At 40.5% G+C, this 22,479-nt stretch overlaps 1 protein-coding gene across 1 annotated transcript in view; it reads left to right on the top strand.

Annotated features, from left to right (window-relative positions):
- Nucleotides 1-22,479, top strand: part of LOC124597459 — a gene marked incomplete at its 5' end in the record, with an annotated part of 353,417 nt that overhangs the window by 273,870 nt on the left and 57,068 nt on the right. The window contains 2 exons of the mRNA XM_047135941.1: nucleotides 4,487-4,645; nucleotides 21,600-21,782. Of these exons, the coding sequence (XP_046991897.1) occupies nucleotides 4,487-4,645; nucleotides 21,600-21,782 (342 nt within the window). The remainder of the gene's footprint in view (nucleotides 1-4,486; nucleotides 4,646-21,599; nucleotides 21,783-22,479) is intronic.

Below are 22,479 nucleotides of genomic sequence, written 5' to 3'. Positions count from 1 at the left end.
GCTAGGTGTAGCAAGGGGAGAAGAGGGCATCTATCCTTTTATTTTTCTTTACTTTTCTCCTCTCAAAAATCACTCACTTCTCACCTGCTTACCATGCATCCTGCAATGCACTGACACCATGCCACCATGTGGCAGTTATCCCACCCATGTACTTGTGTAATACACAGCAATGTGCGAACATGAATCATAGGTGCTGGAACACCTTGCATCTCATGTTCTCACTTATATAATTATTCCTAGTCCCTCAGATATGAATATTTTTGCATGTTGTTGTGGTCATGCCTGCATGGAACATGTATTTCTCACACCTCGTCCCTTCAAAACCTCTCCCCTCTCCTACCCCACGTTCATGTACATACCATACTGACCTTGCTCACTCTTTTTATACCTGCTACCCATTCTCTGCACTCATACCTACGCACTGACCTGCATACTTGTACAATTACCTCCCTTATTTTTTTATTTCTTATATTGGTTTTGATCTCATGCCATTTTCACAATGAGTCCCCCTCCTGTCCCTACCTTTATGCTCTTCCCTGCTCTTTTTCCAAACTCACACATGCCTTCGGGGTCAACTGCTTAGTCCTTTCCCTATCTCTGCTTCTTTCCTTTCTCTTTTCCTTTAAACCCCTCCCACACACACACACACACACACACACACACACACACACACACATTTCCTCAACAGGCAGCACTACATCATCTCTTCCCACCCCTATCCTGCTACCCCTTCCCCTCCCTGCTCCATTTCTCTCCTGTACTTCCATTTGTACACACTAGCTAAGATCACTGCTCGTCCCAGAGGGGTAACAGTGCCTGCACAGATGAGTCATCATCTGTGTGTGAGTTGTCCATGCATGCGCGTGTGTGTCTGTGTGTGTGTTTCTCCATCTAATGAAGGACTTTGTCTAACAGCTAAAAGCTATCAATCTAGTGCTTCTTCTACATTGAATAATGTCTAACAGCTAATAGCTGCACCAAGCGAGGTGGCGCAGTGGTTCGACACTGGACTCGCATTCGGGAGGACGACGGTTCAATCCCACGTCCGGCCATCCTGATTTAGGTTTTCCATGATTTCCCTAAATCGCTCCAGGCAAATGCCAGGATGGTTCCTTGCAAAGGGCACGGCCAATTTCCATCCCCGTCCTTCCCTAATCCAATGAGACCGATGACCTCGCTGTCTGGTCTCCTTCCCCAAAAACAACCCGACCCAGCTAATAGCTATCAATCTAGTGCTTCTTCTACATTGAATAACAAAGTCTCCTAATATTCATATCATTACTGAAGTACAGCAGTCAAAGAGCTGCGCAATACAATATTCACAGAGGTCTAGAACTTAATCCCACTTTTGTCTTTATAGCCCCTCCCCTTTTTCTAATATTATCCTGGCAGTAATGTGATACTAATTTATATCCATTTAGATGCATCTGTCTTACTTTTTGTGAATTTAAAACAATGTTCTGCCATGCAGTACATCTTTATATACAGGGTGATTATAATTAAAGTTACACTTTCAAACCACGATAGAAATAACACCACTGGTCCAAATGACATCAAATTGCAATGGAATATTATCGGAGAAGGGGGAAAACGTATGGCAGAAGAAAAATAAATAGTTCAAAATGTAGCAATAGATGGCACTGTAAACATTTTAATAGTGGTCAACTACAAATGACAAATGAATCATACAATAATGCCTAAGGTGTACGTTTGACGTTAAACAAACTGTACTACTCAGTGTGCATGGGTATACAGGTGTGATACTGTTCGTTATGTAAGCTCACCCATCATGGCAAGGGTCATATCACATTGGATGGCAAAAATTGGTTTTTAATTGTCCTGAGGCAAAACACCACATAAAAAGCATCAATCATAATCAAATAATATTATTAATTTCCATGTGACTGGTGCAAAACATGTTGACTACGCTGTCCACCATTTTCTGTAACAAGTTGAAATCGCATGTTCCACAACTGATAGAAGTTTTTCCGCAGTCACGTTCAGAATGTGTTGCACGATGCGTGCCTTCAATGCAGCTGTTTGCATTCGGAACACTGAACACTTCATCTTTCAGATAGCTCCATAGCCAGACGTCATACGGATTAAGATCAGGTGATCGGGATGGCCAGGCTGTAGGGAAATGGTGACTGATAATTCTAGCATTTCTGAAATGGTGCTTCAGCAGCTGCTTAACTGGATTTGCAATGTGCGGAGGTGTGCCATCTTGAGTAAAAATGACCCCATCCACACTGTCAGAGAGCTGGAGTGACGTGGTTGTGCAAAAGACACTCATAGCGTTTAGTAGTGATGGTACAGGTAACAGGACCGGAACCACCGGTCTCTTTGAAAAGAAATGGCCCTATGATAAATGATGCAGTAAACCTGCATGACACAGTGACCTTTCCAGGATGAAGTGATACTGGTTTATTTTCGTGTGGATTTTCCATTGCCTATATTCGACAATTCTTTGTATTGACATATCCTGTCAGATGGAAGTGGGCTTTGTCTGCCCACATAATCTTCCACAGACAATCGTTGTCCACTTCCATGTGAGCAAGAAATTCTAAAGGAAAGGTCTCTCTTGCTGGCAGGTCAACAGGAAGCAACTTGTGCACATGGGTAATTTTGAATGGGTAGTAAAGAAGGATGTTTCGTAGGATTTTATGCACCGTGTCCATGGGTATGTTCAATGTTCCGGCAGTTCTCCACGCACTACATGTTTGCACACCACCACTTGTTTCCTCCTGCATGCTGTGGCCACTGTTTCCACTGACATCAAATCAATTCGTTTCCTCCCTCTACCAGGTTGCACAACAAAAGAATCTGTCTTTTTGAATTTCCTAATCATTTTCTCCACACCCACGGCAGTCATCGAACCAGTCCCTTTTTTCAAACCTTTCAGCATCTGGAACATCTACAGAGTGACATGTGCACTGCCATACAGCTTTACAAGTAGAGCACGATCCTGCATTGAGACAGTCATGGCGAACATCGCAGATGTGAAAGGAGGAAAAGCCATGTACACGGCATGTTTATACCAATTTCAATGGGTCGTGCGCATGACAGGTGCTTTCATTTATGTATTGTGACATATACAGTGCCGTTTATTGATCAATTTTCACACCATTTTTTTTCTACCATACATTTTCCCCCTTCTCCAAGAATATTTTATTGCAATTTGACATCTTTCTGACCAGTGGTGTTATTTCTACAGCATTTTGAAAGGTTAACTTTAATTATAATCACCCTGTATATGATTATATTTTTCAATAATTTTCAATAATAAAGACTCAAAGCTTTTCTGTCTGACAAAATTCGTTTCAATAGCTCTTTTGTTATATTTCTGGTAAGCAGAATAAAGTATGTGGCTTAAATTTACATTCTGTTGTAATCACAATAATAAACAATGACTTGTTTGAAGAAACAAAGGAATAACAGGCATTAGCTGCAAGAGCAGAGTCATTTAAATCAATGGGGAAGGTTGAAAATTTGTGTTGGATTGGGTTCAGACATGAATCTCCTGCTTGCTAGGCCGATGCACTGACCACTGCACCATCTGGACATAGTGGTCATCAGAACTGCACGAACTGCCCTAGCACCCCTCCCATCAGACCCAAATTCTGAAACTATCCACATAATGTGAATTTAGTGCCTCCTTGCCCTGTAAGGACAGACAACACATATATATAAAGAAGGTGAGGAAGGCAAAGATCTCTTCAGTGCTGATGCACACCACGCTTGAACTCTTATGGGAATTGACGAAATGCTGCAAGTAGTGAAGATAATGGGCAAGGGGCATGACGTTCGTAGTATGTAGAGAGGTTCAGAATTCGGATCTGATGTTAGGTGTTCTAGGACAGTCTGTGCAGTTGCAATGACCACTGTGTCCGGATGGCACAGTAGTTAGCGCATCTGCTTAGTAAGCAGGAGACCCGGGTTTCAGTCCAAGTCCAGCACAAATGTTCAACTTTCCCTATTGATTTACATCAATGTGCACTGGCAGTAAATGTCATTAATACTTTGTGTCTCAAATCATAGTGGCTGCAAAATTTAAATGGTGTCTCTTCTTTCAGGCATGTCCGAAAGTACACACACCACGTATATACTGACTGTTTTATTTAACAAAAAGTTATTCTTAAAATATAAAAACAGTCACAGATATGAATCAAAATAATTCAGTAGACATTTGTTATACTGCTTTGTGTAATTAATAATTGGAAGTACAGTGATCTCGAGATTCTATGACGCACAAAATATCTTATCGAAAAATAGTGCATTATATGTAATGATTAAATCGTTGGATAAATTCAATTATTCAGTAGAAGTTACGTTACTAAGCAGAACAATACTGTATTAACTATTTACCATCATTATTTTTATTAATTTGTAAAAAACTGTAAGTTACCCACAAAAAATAGTGTTAAGAGCTGAATTATGCCTCACAATTATTTTTTGTCTTATGAATTCCTGTCAAATTGTTAACTAGATGGCACCCAACGTGAACAGACATCTTCAAGTTTATCAGCTCTGAACTATTCAGGGACAGTGCCTGACAGAGAAAGACTTGCATTAGATATCTCAGCACTGAAGCAGCAATACGCCAAGTTACGTGAGCGACAGAGGCAGGCACACATAATACTTACAGGTAGGTGATGTCTTATGTTTACTTTGATAGTACTTTGTTGGTTACTAGCTGAAGATTCCATTTTGCATCCAGTTTGATTGAAGTCCAGCCACACGCACATATAACTTCATTACTCAGAGCCACTGAAGGATGCACTTAGGATAGTCATCATAATATTGTGCATAAAATTGAATAGTCAGCTTGGTTGCTACCCTGAAGACTAGTTGGATGCAGCTGTCCACGCTAGTCTACCCTGTGTAATTCTGTTTCTCTCAGCATAGCTACTACAACCTACTTCTGTTTGAACCTGCTTGTTGTATCTCCAACCCCCTCCACTACACACACACACACACACACACACACAGAGAGAGAGAGAGAGAGAGAGAGAGAGAGAGAGAGAGAGAGAGAGAGAGAGAGAGATAGTCCTGCAGTGTCAGATTAACTATTTCTTGATGCCTTAGGATGCACCCTATCAGCCTATTTCTTCTTTCAGCCACATTATGTCAAAAAGATCTTTTCTCCCCAAAGTCACTACCTTCTCATTAGTTAATGCTTCTGCAGATCGTATCTTCAGCATTCTTCTGAAGCAACACATTTCAAAAACTTCACTTTTTTCTTTTATGTAGCATATATAGACCACAAATCTCCTCCATATAATGTTTCTTCTTCCTTTTCTTTGATATATCTGCCTTGTGGCAGGTACCCATTGGCCACTCTCGACTTCTCTCTGTCCTCTGCCTCTCCTGTAATCTGCTGCTAACTTCAACCATTTTTAATGTTATTTAACATTCCAAGCCTTCTGCTCCCACTTCTCCCTCTTCCTTGCAATCATTTCCCAGTGTCTCTCCAGAGCAGGCAATTTCTAGAAAATATGTGTCCCAGCAAAGATGTTTTCCACATTTTAATTATTTTATCTAGTTTTCTTTCCTCTCTGATTCTTAGAAGTTCTTCTTCATTCTTCATTCTGTCAGTCCACTCATAAATATCTATGTATTTTCCTCCGTTTTGACTGTCATTGATTGACAAAGCACTTGGTGAACCTTTTTTCCAAGTTCTGTCGGAATTCATTCTGCTCCCCAAAAATCTTTCACCATTTCAAAAGCTATTTGAGTCATATTTTTACTTTTCTTATTTTCCAGCACAGTTTTATAGGTACACTACCTAAGAGATTTTACTTGTTCCATCATATTTCCTTCCCATTTTGATGGAACCTTCATATTTAATGTTTCTCATCACTTTTTGTCTTTCTTACATTTCTGTACATTCCATACACTTTTCCAACTTTTGCTGTCCTTTTCCTCTGTTGTTTGTTGTTGTTGTTGTGGTCTTCAGTCCTGAGACTGGTTTGATGCAGCTCTCCATGCTACTCTATCCTGTGCAATCTTCTTCATCTCCCAGTACCTACTGCAGCCTACATCCTTCTGAATCTGCTTAGTGTATTCATCTCGTGGTCTACCTCTACGATTTTTACCCTCCACACTGCCCTCCAATGCTAAATTTGTGATCCCTTGATGCCTCAAAACATTTCCTACCAACTGATCCCTTCTTCTAGTCAAGTTGTGCCACAAACTTCTCTTCTCCCCAATCCTATTCAATACCTCCTCATTAGTTACGTGATCTACCCACCTTATCTTCAGCATTCTTCTGTAGCACCACATTTCGAAAGCTTCTATTCTCTTCTTGTCCAAACTAGTTATCGTCCATGTTTCACTTCCATACATGGCTACACTCCATACAAATACTTTCAGAAACGACTTCCTGACACTTAAATCTATACCCGATGTTAACAAATTTCTCTTCTTCAGAAACGATTTCCTTGCCATTGCCAGTCTACATTTTATATCCTCTCTACTTCGACCATCATCAGTTATTTTACTCCCTAAATAGCAAAACTCCTTTACTACTTTAAGTGTCTCATTTCCTACTCTAATTCCCTCAGCGTCACCCGATTTAATTTGACTACATTCCATTATCCTCGTTTTGCTTTTGTTGATGTTCATCTTATAGCCTCCTTTCAAGACACTGTCCATTCCGTTCAACTGCTCTTCCAAGTCCTTTGCGGTCTCTGACAGAATTACAATGTCATCGGCGAACCTCAAAGTTTTTACTTCTTCTCCATGAATTTTAATACCTACTCCGAATTTTTCTTTTGTTTCCTTTACTGCTTGCACAATATACAGATTGAATAACATCGGGGAGAGGCTACAACCCTGTCTCACTCCTTTCCCAACCACTGCTTCCCTTTCATGCCCCTCAACTCTTATAACTGCCATCTGGTTTCTGTACAAATTGTAAATAGCCTTTCGCTCCCTGTATTTTACCCCTGCCACCTTCAGAATTTGAAAGAGAGTATTCCAATTAACATTGTCAAAAGGTTTCTCTAAGTCTACAAATGCTAGAAACGTAGGTTTGCCTTTTCTTAATCTTTCTTCTAAGATAAGTCGTAAGGTTAGTATTGCCTCACGTGTTCCAACATTTCTACGGAATCCAAACTGATCTTCCCCGAGGTTGGCTTCTACCAGTTTTTCCATTCGTCTGTAAAGAATTCGCGTTAGTATTTTACAGCTGTGACTTATTAAACTGGTAGTTCGGTAATTTTCACATCTGTCAACACCTGCTTTCTTTGGGATTGGAATTATTATATTCTTCTTGAAGTCTGAGGGTATTTTGCCTGTCTCATACATCTTGCTCACCATATGGTAGAGTTTTGTCATGACTGGCTCTCCCAAGGCCATCAGTAGTTCTAATGGAATGTTGTCTACTCCAGGGGCCTTGTTTCGACTCAGGTCTTTCAGTGCTCTGTCAAACTCTTCACACAGTATCTTATCTCCAATTTCGTCTTCGTCTACATCCTCTTCCATTTCCATAATATTGTCGTCAAGTACATCGCCCTTGTATAAACCCTCTATATACTCCTTCCACCTTTCTGCCTTCCCTTCTTTGCTCAGAACTGGGTTGCCATCTGAGCTCTTGATATTCATACAAGTGGTTCTCTTCTCTCCAAAGGTCTCTTTAATTTTCCTGTAGGCAGTATCTATCTTACCCCTAGTGAGACAAGCCTCTATATCCTTACATTTGTCCTCTAGCCATCCCTGCTTAGCCATTTTGCACTTCCTGTCGATCTCATTTTTGAGACGTTTGTATTCCTTTTTGCCTGCTTCATTCACTGCATTTTTATATTTTCTCCTTTCATCAATTAAATTCAATATTTCTTCTGTTACCCAAGGATTTCTATTAGCCCTCGCCTTTTTACCTACGTGATCGTCTGCTGCCTTCACTACTTCATCCCTCAGAGCTACCCATTCTTCTTCTACTGTATTTCTTTCCCCCATTCCTGTCAATTGTTCCCTTATGCTCTCCCTGAAACTCTCTACAACCTCTGGTTCTTTCAGCTTATCCAGGTCCCATCTCCTTAAATTCCCACCTTTTTGCAGTTTCTTCAGTTTCAATCTGCAGTTCATAACCAATAGATTGTGGTCAGAATCCACATCTGCCCCTGGAAATGTCTTACAATTTAAAACCTGGTTCCTAAATCTCTGTCTTACCATTATATAATCTATCTGATACCTTTTAGTATCTCCAGGATTCTTCCAGGTATACAACCTTCTTTTATGATTCTTGAACCAAGTGTTAGCTATGATTAAGTTATGCTCTGTGCAAAATTCTACAAGGCGGCTTCCTCTTTCATTTCTTCCCCCCAATCCGTATTCACCTACTATGTTTCCTTCTCTCCCTTTTCCTACTGACGAATTCCAGTCACCCATGACTATTAAATTTTCGTCTCCCTTCACCACCCGAATAATTTCTTTTATCTCGTCATACATTTCTTCAATTTCTTCATCATCTGCAGAGCTAGTTGGCATATAAACTTGTACTACTGTAGTAGGCATGGGCTTTGTGTCTATCTTGGCCACAATAATGCATTCACTATGCTGCTTGTAGTAGGTAACCCGCACTCCTATTTTTTTATTCATTATGAAACCTACTCCTGCATTACCCCTATTTGATTTTGTATTTATAACCCTGTATTCACCTGACCAAAAGTCTTGTTCCTCCTGCCACCGAACTTCAATAATTCCCACTATATCTAACTTTAACCTATCCATTTCCCTTTTTAAATTTTCTAACCTACCTGCCCGATTAAGGGATCTGACATTCCACGCTCCGATCCGTAGAACGCCAGTTTTCTTTCTCCTGATAATGACGTCCCCTTGAGTAGTCCCCGCCCGGAGATCCGAATGGGGGACTATTTTACCTCCGGAATATTTTACCCAAGAGGACACCATCATCATTTAATCATACAGTAAAGCTGCATGTCCTCGGGAAAAATTACGGCTGTAGTTTCCCCTTGCTTTCAGCCGTTCCCAGTACCAGCACAGCAAGGCCGTTTTGGTTAATGTTACAAGGCCAGATCATTCAATCATCCAGACTGTTGCCCCTGCAACTACTGAAAAGGCTGCTGCCCCTCTTCAGGAACCACATGTTTGTCTGGCCTCTCAACAGATACCCCTCCGTTGTGGTTGCACCTACGGTACGGCCATCTGTATCGCTGAGGCACGCAAGCCTCCCCACCGACGGCAAGGTCCATGGTTCATGGGGGGGGCTCCTTTTCCTCATAAAATGTAATTCTGCCACTGATACAGATCTCACTGCTTGATGATATGAGTGCTTTGTTTTCTTTGTCCATTATACTCCAAGTATTGTACCTCTTGCTTTTTCTAATGCTTTGTTGTTAGTTTTTCAGTGTAAATAGTGAAAAACATTTATAGATACTCAAGTCTAGCACTTCTTCCAAATCTTGTGTCATCTGTTTCTTCATTGGCCATCCTTACCACCGCATTTTGTCTCCTTTCTTCTGACCTCTCTGTCAAATGCTTTTTCCAGTCAGCATAACAGATGTACATACAGGATGACAATTATTGAACAATTATTGAACTAAATTAGTTACAAACTACAGCATGCATACACTTTGTTCCACATGCAAATGTCACTACAGGTATTCGTATTTGGGTTATGACATGTTTGATATGCCTGTCATCATTGGCAATGATGTGGCGCAGATGAATAGCGAAATTGTGCATGACCCACTCAAGTGTTGGAACATTGATAGTGTCGATGACATCTTGAATGGCTGTTTTCATCTTGGCAATGCTTTTGGGATTATTGCTGTACACCATGTCTTTAAATATAGCCCCACAAGAAGGAGTAGCATATGGTGGCCAGTCTAGGCTCATGCCACTGGTCTCTGAACACCCCAGAGTCAGAATACGGTCCCCAAAGTGCTCCTCGAGGGCATAAAACACTCTCCTACTTCAATGGGGTTGAGCTCCAGCTTGCGTGAAACACATATTGTCGAAATCAGAGGCACTTTCAATAATGGGATGAAATCGATTTTCCAAAACCTTCATGTACTGTGTGGTAGTCACCGTGCCATCAAGGACTATCACCCTGATTATTCTGTGACTGGACACTGCACACCACACAGTCATCATTGAGGATGATTGAGTGATTGATTTTGGCAGGGAAGCTAAAAAAGCTTTGGTCTAGCCCGCCACTGCCTGCACCGAAACCGAGTTTATCGCTCCCTGTATATCTAGTAAAGCCAACTAATGCCCTTGAATAGTGCAAGGAGTCCCTTTACCAGTTTTTTTTTGTTAGACACAATTTCTTTAGGTCTAGTCCCAAAAATTCTGTATCTCTTGCTCTCCAATGCCATGCATTCAAAGATTTTATGTGATTCAGTTCCTTCACTCGCATTACAGATCCTATATTTAGGATCTTCTCCATTATACCCATTGTATGTAGATGTTTTTTGAAATTCCCAAGGCCGGTCATCAGTCCAGTCATGAATTGTTTAATCTATTTCCTGTTCAATCCCAGGATTGCAGAGCTTCTTTTAAAACACGGCTTAGGCATCATTACCGTACTGTGTTTTTGTTTATAGACCTTGGTCCAGTATTCTACATGCCGTTTACTAAGCCAGTTCTGTAGTTCTAGTTTGATCATAGCCTTTGTCAGGACATGTTCCAGTCCAATGAATGGAGTCTTTGCCCCCATCCTGGGCAATCTGTCAGCTTGTTTATTACCACTGCTCCCTGAGTGGTCAGGAACCCACACTAGGTTTACCCTATTGCTTGCTGCTAGCTCCACCAGAGCCCTATGACATTCTAAAACAATCTTAGATCTTGTTTGCAGGAGCTGCCAATGATTTCAGGGCTGCCTGGCTGTCTGAATAGATGTAGATGCTATGGTCATTGTAGCACCTATGCATATTCTCCTCCACACACCCCCTTATTGCAGTAATTTCAGTTTGGAATACCAAGGCCAGTTTTCCCAGAGAGATGACGCCCTCCAATCTTGGCTTTACCCTGTACACCTGGGCCCCAGTGCCTTGGTCTGATTTTGGCCCATCAGTGAACCAGACAATGTCCCCTGTACAGTGTCGAACTGTTTTTTTCCCACTGCTCCCTGCTTCCTATTGTAATATTGTAAGGCTTGTTGAAGCAGTTGGGAGTTATTATACAGTCAGCTGGCATTTCCCCAGCCATTCCTATATTTACCTCACTCACTATTTGAGTGTGTGATTCTGGATATCCCAATGAGATCCAGTTTTTTCCAGTCTTAAGTCTGTATGCCCAGCTGCTGCCTCCATCTTGACACAAAGTTATAGTGGAGGCATGTTCAGCATTGCTTCCAACCCAGTGGTTGATGTGCTGCTAATTCCACCTGTTATGGCTGAGCAGGCCAGTCTCCGCACCTTAGCAAGCTCCTTAGCTGCAACTCGCTGTCGTACCTTCTTCCACCACACTACGGCCCTGTAGCAAACCCTAGGTCTAATCACCGTGGTGTATATCCAGTGCATACCTCTGGGGCTTAGGCCCCAGTTTTTACCACAGTCCCTTCTGGTACTCACTAGAGTACCTTTTGCCTTGGAGCAGATGCTCTTAATGTGAGGGGTCCATGGTCGTTTCTCATTTAAGGTTACCCCTAGATACTTCACTATCCCCTTCACAGGTAGTTTCATCAAATAGCTTTGGATTCCAACTTGAGTCTTGGATATGTTTCTTCATGAATGGCATCACAACAGTCTTCTTAGGATTAACCCTTAGATCCTGCTTAATGTACCAGTCTTGCACAATGTCCAATGCACCTTTTGCCATATTCCTAACTGTGTCAGTAAATTTGCCAAGTATTACTATGACAAGAGACTTCTCAATCGCGAAATGTAGGTTCTCAGTCCCACAAATGTGCCAGTTTTGCTTATTGATGAACCCATTCATATTAAAGTGGGCTTCGTCACTAAACCAAACCACATTCACATCAGAGCCCTGTTCATCAATTCTGTGGACAATAGTGTTGACAAAACACAATTGCTGTTCAATGCCCCTGTGGCTTAGTGGCTGATGGGTTTGAATTTTGTGCAGGAAGAGATGCAGGGCTTCAACAACAATTTGTCACAGTGTCTCTGGTCTAATGGTTCAAATGGCTCTGAGCACTATGGGACTTAAGAGCTGTGGTCATCAGTCCCCTAGAACTACTTAAACCTAACTAACCTAAGGACATCACACACATCCATGCCCGAGGCAGGATTCGAACCTGCGACCATAGCAGCCGCGCAGTTCCGGACTGCGCGCCTAGAACCGCGAGACCACCGCGGCCGGCTCTCTGGTTGATTCCCACCTGTTGTGCAGCTCATCTGATCAGTTTTCTGGGACTGGTTTGAAACACAGTGTGTGTCTTCTCAGTGTTTTCACCATTTTTGGATGACTGACATTGCCAACACTGTCATCATGAACACCACCCATTCTTTCAAAGTTGCAAATCAAATTCTGGATTGTTAGCACAGTTGGACCAGTTGTTTTCAGCCTGAACTTGCTCACAAACTTCGTTTGAGCCACAGTTGGGCTGTTACTGCTCGCATAGTAGGCCTTCACAAGCGCTATACACTCAGGCATGCTGTACCGTGACATTTACATGTGCAAATGCCAACAACAACAAGGCATGTGTGCATGTGCATACAATTCCCATCATGCTTCTCAGCCAACCGTGCAGTTTGAATGTTCTAATGCAAACCATTCAGAACTTACAACAGTTTTATTTCATATAGTTCAATAATTGCCTGCACATACATCCCTGTTAATTTTTGGGTTTCATTGTCCTATCATCCTCAGACATTCAGTAGTATCTTGGTATATCTCGCACAGAGAGAAGCTTTATAAGCAATAATAAAACACAGGTAAACAAAAACAAGGGTTTATTATGGCCACAGTAGAGAGATTTAATAATGAAGGAAAAGCTCTTCTCAATAAAAAATAATACACCTCAGACACTAGTAGGCATATGCCAGTAACACACACAAAAAAAATACACCTCAGACACTAGCAGGCATATACCAGTAACACACAGCGAATAAATGTAGTGGGCCCTGAGGACTACGCCACTGATAATCCCTAATGACATAGGTTTAGCGTTCGGCATAGTTGGCCAACACGTACATCTTATCACTGGAAAGTCATAGGTCCCGCAGCAGTGGCTTCCGACTAGGCTCTGACTGATGCCTCTAAGAGCCAGCACATGAATTGGCACAGAGCTTCAATGGAGTGAACTGCTGATGTGTTGGCTGGATCCGTGCTATACAGCCAGGGTGCAGAAAAATTCATGCTGATCCAGTTCAGCACATGTGACATGGTGGAGGAAATAGGCCCCTGACACGGAGGACCTATGGTGGCACTTGCCCTACTGGTTGTCCCCTTGTGTTCGACACAGTCTGGGGAGGCAACACCTTGTGCATATGCAACATCATGATGCTCCAGTGTCTGAGGGGGCCGATCCCTTTAGGCGAACATCCAGTCTGTGGCACATCTTGTGCTCCTTTTCCTTTTCGCATCCGAACAGAACCTCTCACATGTTTTCCTAATTTATTCTTCCTAATATTCTGAGCAAAAGGCTACATATGCAATTTGTTAAATGTCATGCAGAATTAATTATCCTATAATGTTTGGATTCTTTGATGCTTTATTTCTATGCAAAAGAAACTGCAATAGTTTTAACTAAATCTTCAGGCCATACACACTTATCATGTATCGTGTTGATAAGGTTGGTCAGTCTATATATTGCTCTGTTTCTCAAGGCCTTTAGAGTTTCAGCTGGTGTTTTATCACAGCCTATAGATATTATCTTTCTGAGATTCTTAATGCCTTCTAATTTCACATCTCTATATCTTTGCTCCACAGTCCATTTTGTCACATTGCAATTCATGTATGACCTGCTTGTGCTTTGTGTATTTCTTCATTATACTTCTTCCATACCTGTTTCTTCTCTTCTCTGCATGCTTTCATCTTTCCGTTTTTATTGGGTATGCCCTGTATACTGACTTTTCTTGGATCTTGATTTGTTCCATCTTGGGATATCAACTAACTTTTCCTCCTGATTAGTTAATTTTTTTAGTTCATTATTCACTATACTGTCCTTTTTTCTTCTACAGAATGGCTATTCTTCCATTTAATATGTTTATCAATTTTATCTAACATGGTCCTTTACTTCTCCAATATCTTCATCTAAGACTTTCATAATTTTATTTTCAATAATATTCCATCTGTCTAGTACAGTGATACTTTCTGCAGAATCTTCCTGGTTTGCTTCAGCGGTTTGAGAGTAGGCATTCGATCATTCAGAGTTCAACTAAATCACATCCTATTTTCTTATCAGCTGTCTTCTTTTAATATGCTTCACCTTTGTACATACGTCTGCTGCCAGCAAGGTATGATCTGTATCAGGATCTCTTCCAAGGAAGGTTTCAGCCAATTTGATACCGTTTTGGAATCTCTGATGGCTTATAATAAAATCTATCTGTTATCTTTTCCTGTCATTACAAGTTGTCTACGTATGTAGCCTTCACCAATGGGTCTTAAACAAAGTGTTTTAATCCAGAACTCAAAGCAATCACAGAATGCTATTAGTTTTTCATCACTTTCATGTCTTCCCCGGTTCGTATTCTCCATCTATACTATTCTGTTTACTTATCCCTACTATGATATTCTAGTCATCCATCATTTTTTCATATAGTTCTGTTACATGTTCATATTTTTTTATCTACTCCCATGTCCTGTATCAGATATTTGCACGCAGACTTAGATTCTCAGCACCTTCATTGCTAGCACTCTTTCCTTCAATAGTATAGCATTTTTTATGTTTGTATCCAGATTTTTCTTCTTTATGAGTCCAGTGTTATTTGTGTTTTCCTCTCCTCCTCTGGATATTATTATATAGTGTCCAAATAAAGTTCTTCTTCCCCTACCCACCATACTTCATTTAGTCTTAAAATAGTAGTGTTTTATTTTTTCATTTCCTTTATCATGTTCTTCAGTTAACTCCCTTCGTCCATCCCTGCTTATTATTCACTAAGACACAACAATGCTCTCTTTAGATTTCCAGCAATGGAAGTATTGCTGTATTATTCCAGAACTCTTCATCTCAGTACCTACCGCACTTGAGATTCATCTGGTGGGATGAGGGCTACCACTAAAATCTTTAATTTCCTCACGTTCATCCATCTTCAAAGATTCCTTTGGCACTTGTATAGATGGGGTCTCCTAGCCATAAGAGATACTTGTCCATGTGACATTCGCCATTTGCAGAAGTGTTGCTCCCATGCTATCATGGGGAGTTGAATTAGAATTTTCCCTTCCTTGAGTCCAGGATAACTTCAGTACTTTGAGAGAGTATGCTGCACTTTAGACAAAATTTTGTAGCCTTCAAATTTGTATAATGTTTACAAATTTCTAATTTTCAGACAAGCTTCTCTCACTATTGCCAGTCTGTATTTAGTACCCTCTTTATTTCTGCCACCATCAGTTATTTCGCTGTACAAATAGCACAAACTGATATACTAGTTTTAGTGTCTCATTTTGTGATGTCATTCCCTCAGCATCACCTGATTTACTTTGTAAAACCATATTATGCTTGTTTTACGTTTGTTGTTGTTCATCTTACAACCTTTTTTTCAAGACGCTATCCTTTTCATTGAAGTAATCTTCCCAGTTCTTTGCTGTCATTGACAAACCTGAACTGTAATTCATTTTCAAAATTTTACCTTCATATCCTTCCCTGTTTATTCCACGTACAGGTTGAATCACATTGAGGACAGACTACACTGCTGTCTCACTCGTTTCCCACCTCCTGCTTTATTTTCATGTCCTTTGGGTCTTCCAACTGCAGTCTGGTTTCTGTACAAGTTGTACATAACTTTCACTCCCTGTATTCTATCCATAACTCCATAATTTGGAAAAAAGAAGTATACAAGTTGAAGGTTTGAGCCATTGCATAGAGCATATCTGCATGGCTCAATTGGTAATGTACTGCCTGCAAAAAGTTGGAATCTAGGTAAAGTCCTAGTCTGGCACACCCTTTAAACTTGTCATATTTTTGTTCATTGTATATAGGATGCTACTGTGCCACAGATGTAACAACTGTGTAGACACTATAAATTGCTATCAATAAGTCTGTGAAGTCATATACTGGAGGATAAAAACAACACCTTTAAGATCACAGATACACTTTCACAGTGATAAGCAGATGACTAGTGTGTGTTCCACCTACCATGGTGGGTGGCAGATGGTAGGGATTTAAAAACATTTTCGTTGGGAGTTGAATTAGAATTTTCCCTTCCTTGAGTCCAGGTCCACTCCAGTACTTTGAGAGAGGATGCTGCACATTAGACAAAATTTTGTAGCCTTCAAATTTGTATAATGTTTACAAATTTCCAATTTTCAGACAAGCTTCTCTCACTATTGCCAGTCTGTGTTTAGTACCCTCTTTATTTCTGGCACCATCAGTTATTTTGATATCGAGCATATGGTAAGTAATTCTTGTTACATGTTTTAATTTGCTGTAACTCTGTTTTGTAAATTTTGTAAAGTAACATTATTTCCCTACTTTGTTATTTCTTGCAAAGTGTCATTAAACTTATACATTTGTTTGAAAGACTGCCTTTAGAATTAGGACTTACAATTTTTGACTGACAGCCTTTTACAGTTGATACCATCATCTAGATACCAGTTTCAATTATGACATTTCCCCTACCTAACCTGTTATGACAGCCAAACAATGTCATGGTACCTGCTAAATATTTACTGTTGTTTGCATAACATTAATAGTGCAACTCTTTATGCACAGTCCAGTCACATCAATGTTTTCATTACCTATGTTCAGTGTAAACATGCAGTAACTACTCACAGATGGCAAGTGGTAGCACTAACATTGGAGGATATATGAAGTGTATTTGGTGTATGCAGAAAACAATGCAGCTGTCATAAGGCAGAAATGGAGCAATTTACTGACATCCACAAAGGCATTATTACTAGCTTTTGGGGCAAGAATGGAAGCATTTCTGAAATGGCTAAGTATGTAAACTGTTGGCGTGCCATCAGTGGTTAAAGTGTACCATACATGGCAAAATGGCACTGTTCAAAACAGGTGCCAAGGCATCTGTGGTGCAACATAGGCCCTAGGTGACTAAAGTGAAAAATGGCTGTGGAGATGTGTATGAGAGAAAAAATGTGCAACTGTTGAGCAACTGACCACTCAGATGAACCAGGGGGCTACCAACAGTGTCTCCTCGATGACTGCTCAGTGAACATTGCTGCATTTGGATCTCCACAGCTGGTACTTGGTTCACGCACCCATGCTGACTACTGTTCTCTGGCAATGAGTGCTGGAATTCACACACCAGTAGTGCAACTGGACATCCACTAAATGGTGACAGATGGCCTCTTTAGATGAATCATGTTCTATCATCCATCAGACAGGCAGCTGTTGTTATGTACAGAGTGAAACATCTAAAAGTAAACACCCTGCAACAATCGTCAGAAGGGTCCAGGTTGGAGGGAACACAAGTACCAGATGGTTACAACTAACACTCTCAGTACCAGGCCTATTTTATTTACCTGTCCATAGAAACCAGGCAATTTTACCAATATTTAAAAAATCTCTGCATCAGATCTGCTGATAGGATTGTGGGAAATTTAGTACCATTTTAATGCTGCACTTTTCTGATTTAATACTATGTGAAAAAAACTTCATTGCAATGCACAGTTTTGAGTTACCATAATAGAAATCACTTACGGTAGGTGTGTTTAAGAATTTAGGAAAGTCATACAAAGAAGAAAACTCAAACTTTGATTTATTTTTAACTAATTTTATGTTATTACATTATGTCTTACTATCTATCTACAATCATTGCACATAAATTTCACATAGAATCATATTGGTTTTTGGTGTGGAAAATTTTAAAACAAGATTCCAGACGTATTGCAACACGACATTGTTCACACTGGTAGCATGTCTATTTGCAAGAAGCCTTGCAAATTCGTTTGTTGCTTAAGGAACTGAACACAAGACACATTTCTTAGTAATTGGAGGTATATGCTACAAAAAGTATCTCTGTTAGCCATCCTACAATTCTTTCATTTCTTTGTATGGCTTCAAGTGTATTAGCCACAACAACCTGAGCTTGAAGCGTTGTTATACATTCTATTTTGTGAGTTTCTCACTGTGCAGTGCATTGTGCAAACAAGATGCATTTGATGCCTCCATCAGCAGCAGATGGAAATACAATTTTCATCACCATTTCAGAGTTCTGGGGTGGAAAGGATTATACAGCAGGTGTTGGTCTCCAGTATCCACTCCAATTTTATTATTCAGATTGTGCTCCACTACCTGATGTGGTTTGAACACTACAGTCACAATCTTCTTAGTGTGTGTACCCATTGTGCCCTGATGCCTTGTAGATAATTTTTACATATCTCTTTTATTCTTCCACTTCACTGCCAATTCATTATCTTTACACCTAAAAGACATATCACCCATTTTTAGCTTATTAGTTACTAAATCTTCAGGTATACCTATCCTAAACTTGTTCACAGTTCCAACAGCCCCAATGCTTTTCTCAGCCAGCTGTTGGAATAGCTCTGGACTGGAGTAAAATTGGTCTAAATACACATTATGCCTGTTCTTTTGCAAATAGCTGTCAGACAACAATCGCGCTATAACTACTGTCAAAGAATATTCAACAATATGCTTACCAGCATAAACATCAAAATTTATAACAGCAACAGCAAACACCTTCAATCCATAATTACGTCACTTATTCTGCATGTAAACACAGAAGCTCACATGAACTTGAAATGGCATATCCCTTCATCAATTGTCAGTTTTTCTGAGGGATAATATACATGTATGTAACACTCCTTCCAATTACTATAATGTGGTAAAACTTTGTAAAGTGGATGAAATCCATCTTTTCCTGGTATTTTCTGTTTGGAATTATCAATAAGATGCAAGAACGACAGTATATGAGTAAAATAAAAATGGCTCATAACTTGGGGACAGAAGTTACAACTAAGAACAGCATTAGTCCTCCAATTAGCCACAAGTTTTGGCTTTCATCAAATACACAAGAAATGCATTGTCTCGCCTGTAGTCATTGGCTTCCAGGAACTCAAAACTGAATGAGGCTTCAGTTTATTTCCCTTTCTTTTCTTCTGTATTGTATGTGTGTCACATACATATTTGGCTGCATTGTAAGTTCCTTTATGTCATTGTCAGTAACGAAGACTTCAATGCAATCCATTACAGAACTTGAGTGATCAATTTTTACTAAAATCTCCTAGGGTGTTGTGTTCAAAGGCAGTTGTTAAGCATCAAATTCAGTGTCCAGTCTCCATCTTTCAGATATGGCACAGCCATTGGGTTTAACTTCAAGACCTTCAACCATCATTCTTGTTGCATCTGAAGACAAGCTGTCATTGACCTTGTTTATTAAAAAGAATATCACATTATATGAAACTACATGTCTACTTACAGAACAAACATAGTCAACAGAGATGTGTGTACTGTACAATTACAAGCAGTGATATACTGTTGGAAATCAGTGAATAAAAACCTTAAGACACACCACTGTATTCAAAATCATCTGAACCACTCTGTACATTATCTAGGATGTTGCTATTGTTGATCAAGTCCACAATTTTTGTGTCTGATACACCTTGACAATACATGATTACAAATGAAATATGGATATAAGGAGCACTGAGATTGGAGAAATAGGTTCTAACATGAATTATGATGCTGTAAACAATAATGCCATGCCATCAACGGATGCATTTTGTTACTGAACATGTGTAAAATCTGTAACACTGACCAAACCCATTAAAGCAACATTGCATTGTTTTGTACTAAATTAAATGTAGCAGCTGTAAAATTTACAGGCCTTGTGATTTTTGCATGACTCCAGCCCCGTAAATCTTACAGGTTTGGCACTTTGTTAAATTGCAGCTACTCATGGAGGACAAGTGTGAGCTGTAATTGTCATATAGCAATGAAACTTAGTAGATTGTCGTGGTCTTCAGTCCAGAGACTGGTTTGATGCAGCTCTCCATGCTACTCTATCCTGTTCAAGGTTCATCATCTCCCAGCACCTACTGCAACCTACATCCTTCTGAATCTGTTTAGTGTATTCATCTCTTGGTCTCCCTCTGCGATTTGTACCCTCCACGCTGCCCTCCAATACTAAATTGGTGATCCCTTGATGCCTCAGAATATGCCCTACCAACTGATCCCTTCTTCTAGTCAAATTGTGCCACAAATTTCTCTTCTCTCCAGTTCTATTCAATACCTCCTCATTAGTTATGTGATCTACCCATCTAATCTTCAGCATTCTTCTGTAGCAACACATTTCGGAAGCTTATATTCTCTTCTTGTCCAAACTATTTATCGTCCATGTTTCACTTCCATACATGGCTACACTCCTTATAAATACTTTCAGAAACAACTTCCTGACACTTAAATCACTTGGTAGATATTCTAATGTATTAATGCAGAACCAATTTATACTGGAAAAAAAATAGATCCAATTCTGTCCACCAGGTGGAAATCTGGCATTGTAAATGCAAGAAAGATGTATAGAAATGTCCCCACATGTAATGAATTAAGAGTGGGAGGTGGGCAGAAAATGTCAGACAAGTGAGAGAGGTGTAATGTTGATTTTATTCTTAACTGCCACTTACACAGTTTGTTCGGTAAGAGCACCAGGTCTAGATGCTGTACAGCACCAGATTTGTACCTGGTGACCAAAATTGTAACTAATATTTTCCAGCTTCAGTCAGTTCCACATTATTAACCCATTAGCATATCTATCAAGTTTCACTGCCATATGATAATTACAGCCCACCCTGTACCTCCATGAGTAGCTGCACTTTAATTATAACCAACCAGTATGTATCTGCTATTGGGACAACATCCACTTCTACATACAGTTTGTTTTTCCTCAGCATGAAGACACCTACCAACAGGTAAATGCAATGTGTCATACAGCTCACAGTGTACATGCGTCATCCAAGTAGCACCATTATGAGTTTACCGTATCCCCCGGCTACCAAACTCCATGGATTTAGACCCAATTGACAATCTGTGGCTCCACCTCAAACAGGCTGTTCATGCCATGGATCCTCAACGGAGAAACCTAGCACTGCTGGCCATGGCACTGGAGTCAGCACGGCTCTGCATCTCTATCGGTATCTTTCAGAACCTCACCGATGGTCTTCCTGCATGTCTCACACTGGTCCACACTGTGAAAGATGGTAATGCGGGCTTCTGACAGTTGGTCAGATGGGTGGTATCAGTGTATTCAGTATAACAAAAATTTATCCACAGTGATAAGATGTATTGCACCACACTTAAGATCACTGAGTTTAGCATTGTCTGAAACTGTTAAAGTTGAAATTCTTGGTGTTATGTACATAAACAACTGAGAAATATAGTTGTTGAGAATTGAAGATGAGGCATGGACTCTGTCGTTTCCTGTACCCCCTTGTGGTACTGTGAAGTGCTATAGGAAACGTTTTAACATGAATCTGTGAAATTGTAATGACTGCAACAGTGTGTCAAGATTATTAGTACTAACTTACTTTACTAACAGCGGCCTGCACAAGACAACCACTGGGTCCCACCTCATCAACTCCAGTTGCAATGAATCATTTGCTGCTGGGAAAGAGTGCACTGATGAGCATGAAGGGCCGACGGGTTGGGCCACCACCGGGGGCTGTTCCACCTCCTGTCAACCTGAAAGCCACACGACCTGGCACCAAACCACCTGTCAGAGGTATGTGATCAAAATTCTTACCGTTTGGTCCAATGTCAGCACTCCACCAATGGTAACACAATTTATTTGAATCTTGTTTCACAGGAAATCTTACTGAATAAAAATTGTCTTCTGCTGTACATACACTTCGCTCTAGTCCTGTATTTATTATTACTCATTTGGCCTCTGGCAAAAATCTGCTATTTAGGCAGATAAAAGGTATGTGCTTTGTCACAAACCTTTTTATCAAATGATGGGAAATCCAAGAGGGACTAATGACAATATTATGAAATGGATAGATTGCTACTCTCAGTATAGAAAAGACTTTGACTTGCAGACAATGAAAAGACTGCTACGCACTTAAGCTTTCAACCAAAATGGCTTTTTCTTAATTATAAAACAGGTACACATTCACATAAACACAACACACACACAAATTATCACTGTCTCTGGCTGTTGAGGCTGGATGTAGACTCCAACTGTGCCTCCATGAGAGGAACAATGTGACTTGGATGGTGGGAGGTAAGGAGGAGCCAAGGTGGGGAGGGGAGGGATAGCAGGTGGGAGCATGCAGGGATGTTATGGGGACAGGTCAGCTAGGTGTGGTCAGGAGGTTTTAAGAGGAAGGGTGGTGGAGGGGGGGAGGGGGGGGAGAGCTATCCTACCCTATCCTACCCACTATCCTCCTCCCTCTCCTCGCAGTGGTATTCTGCTGCCA

The sequence above is a fragment of the Schistocerca americana genome, chromosome 1 (assembly GCF_021461395.2).
Source record: "Schistocerca americana isolate TAMUIC-IGC-003095 chromosome 1, iqSchAmer2.1, whole genome shotgun sequence".
Classification (NCBI taxonomy): domain Eukaryota; kingdom Metazoa; phylum Arthropoda; class Insecta; order Orthoptera; family Acrididae; genus Schistocerca; species Schistocerca americana.
The sequence above is the reverse complement of the archived record's forward strand: the minus strand, read 5'-3'. Positions and strand labels throughout refer to the sequence as shown.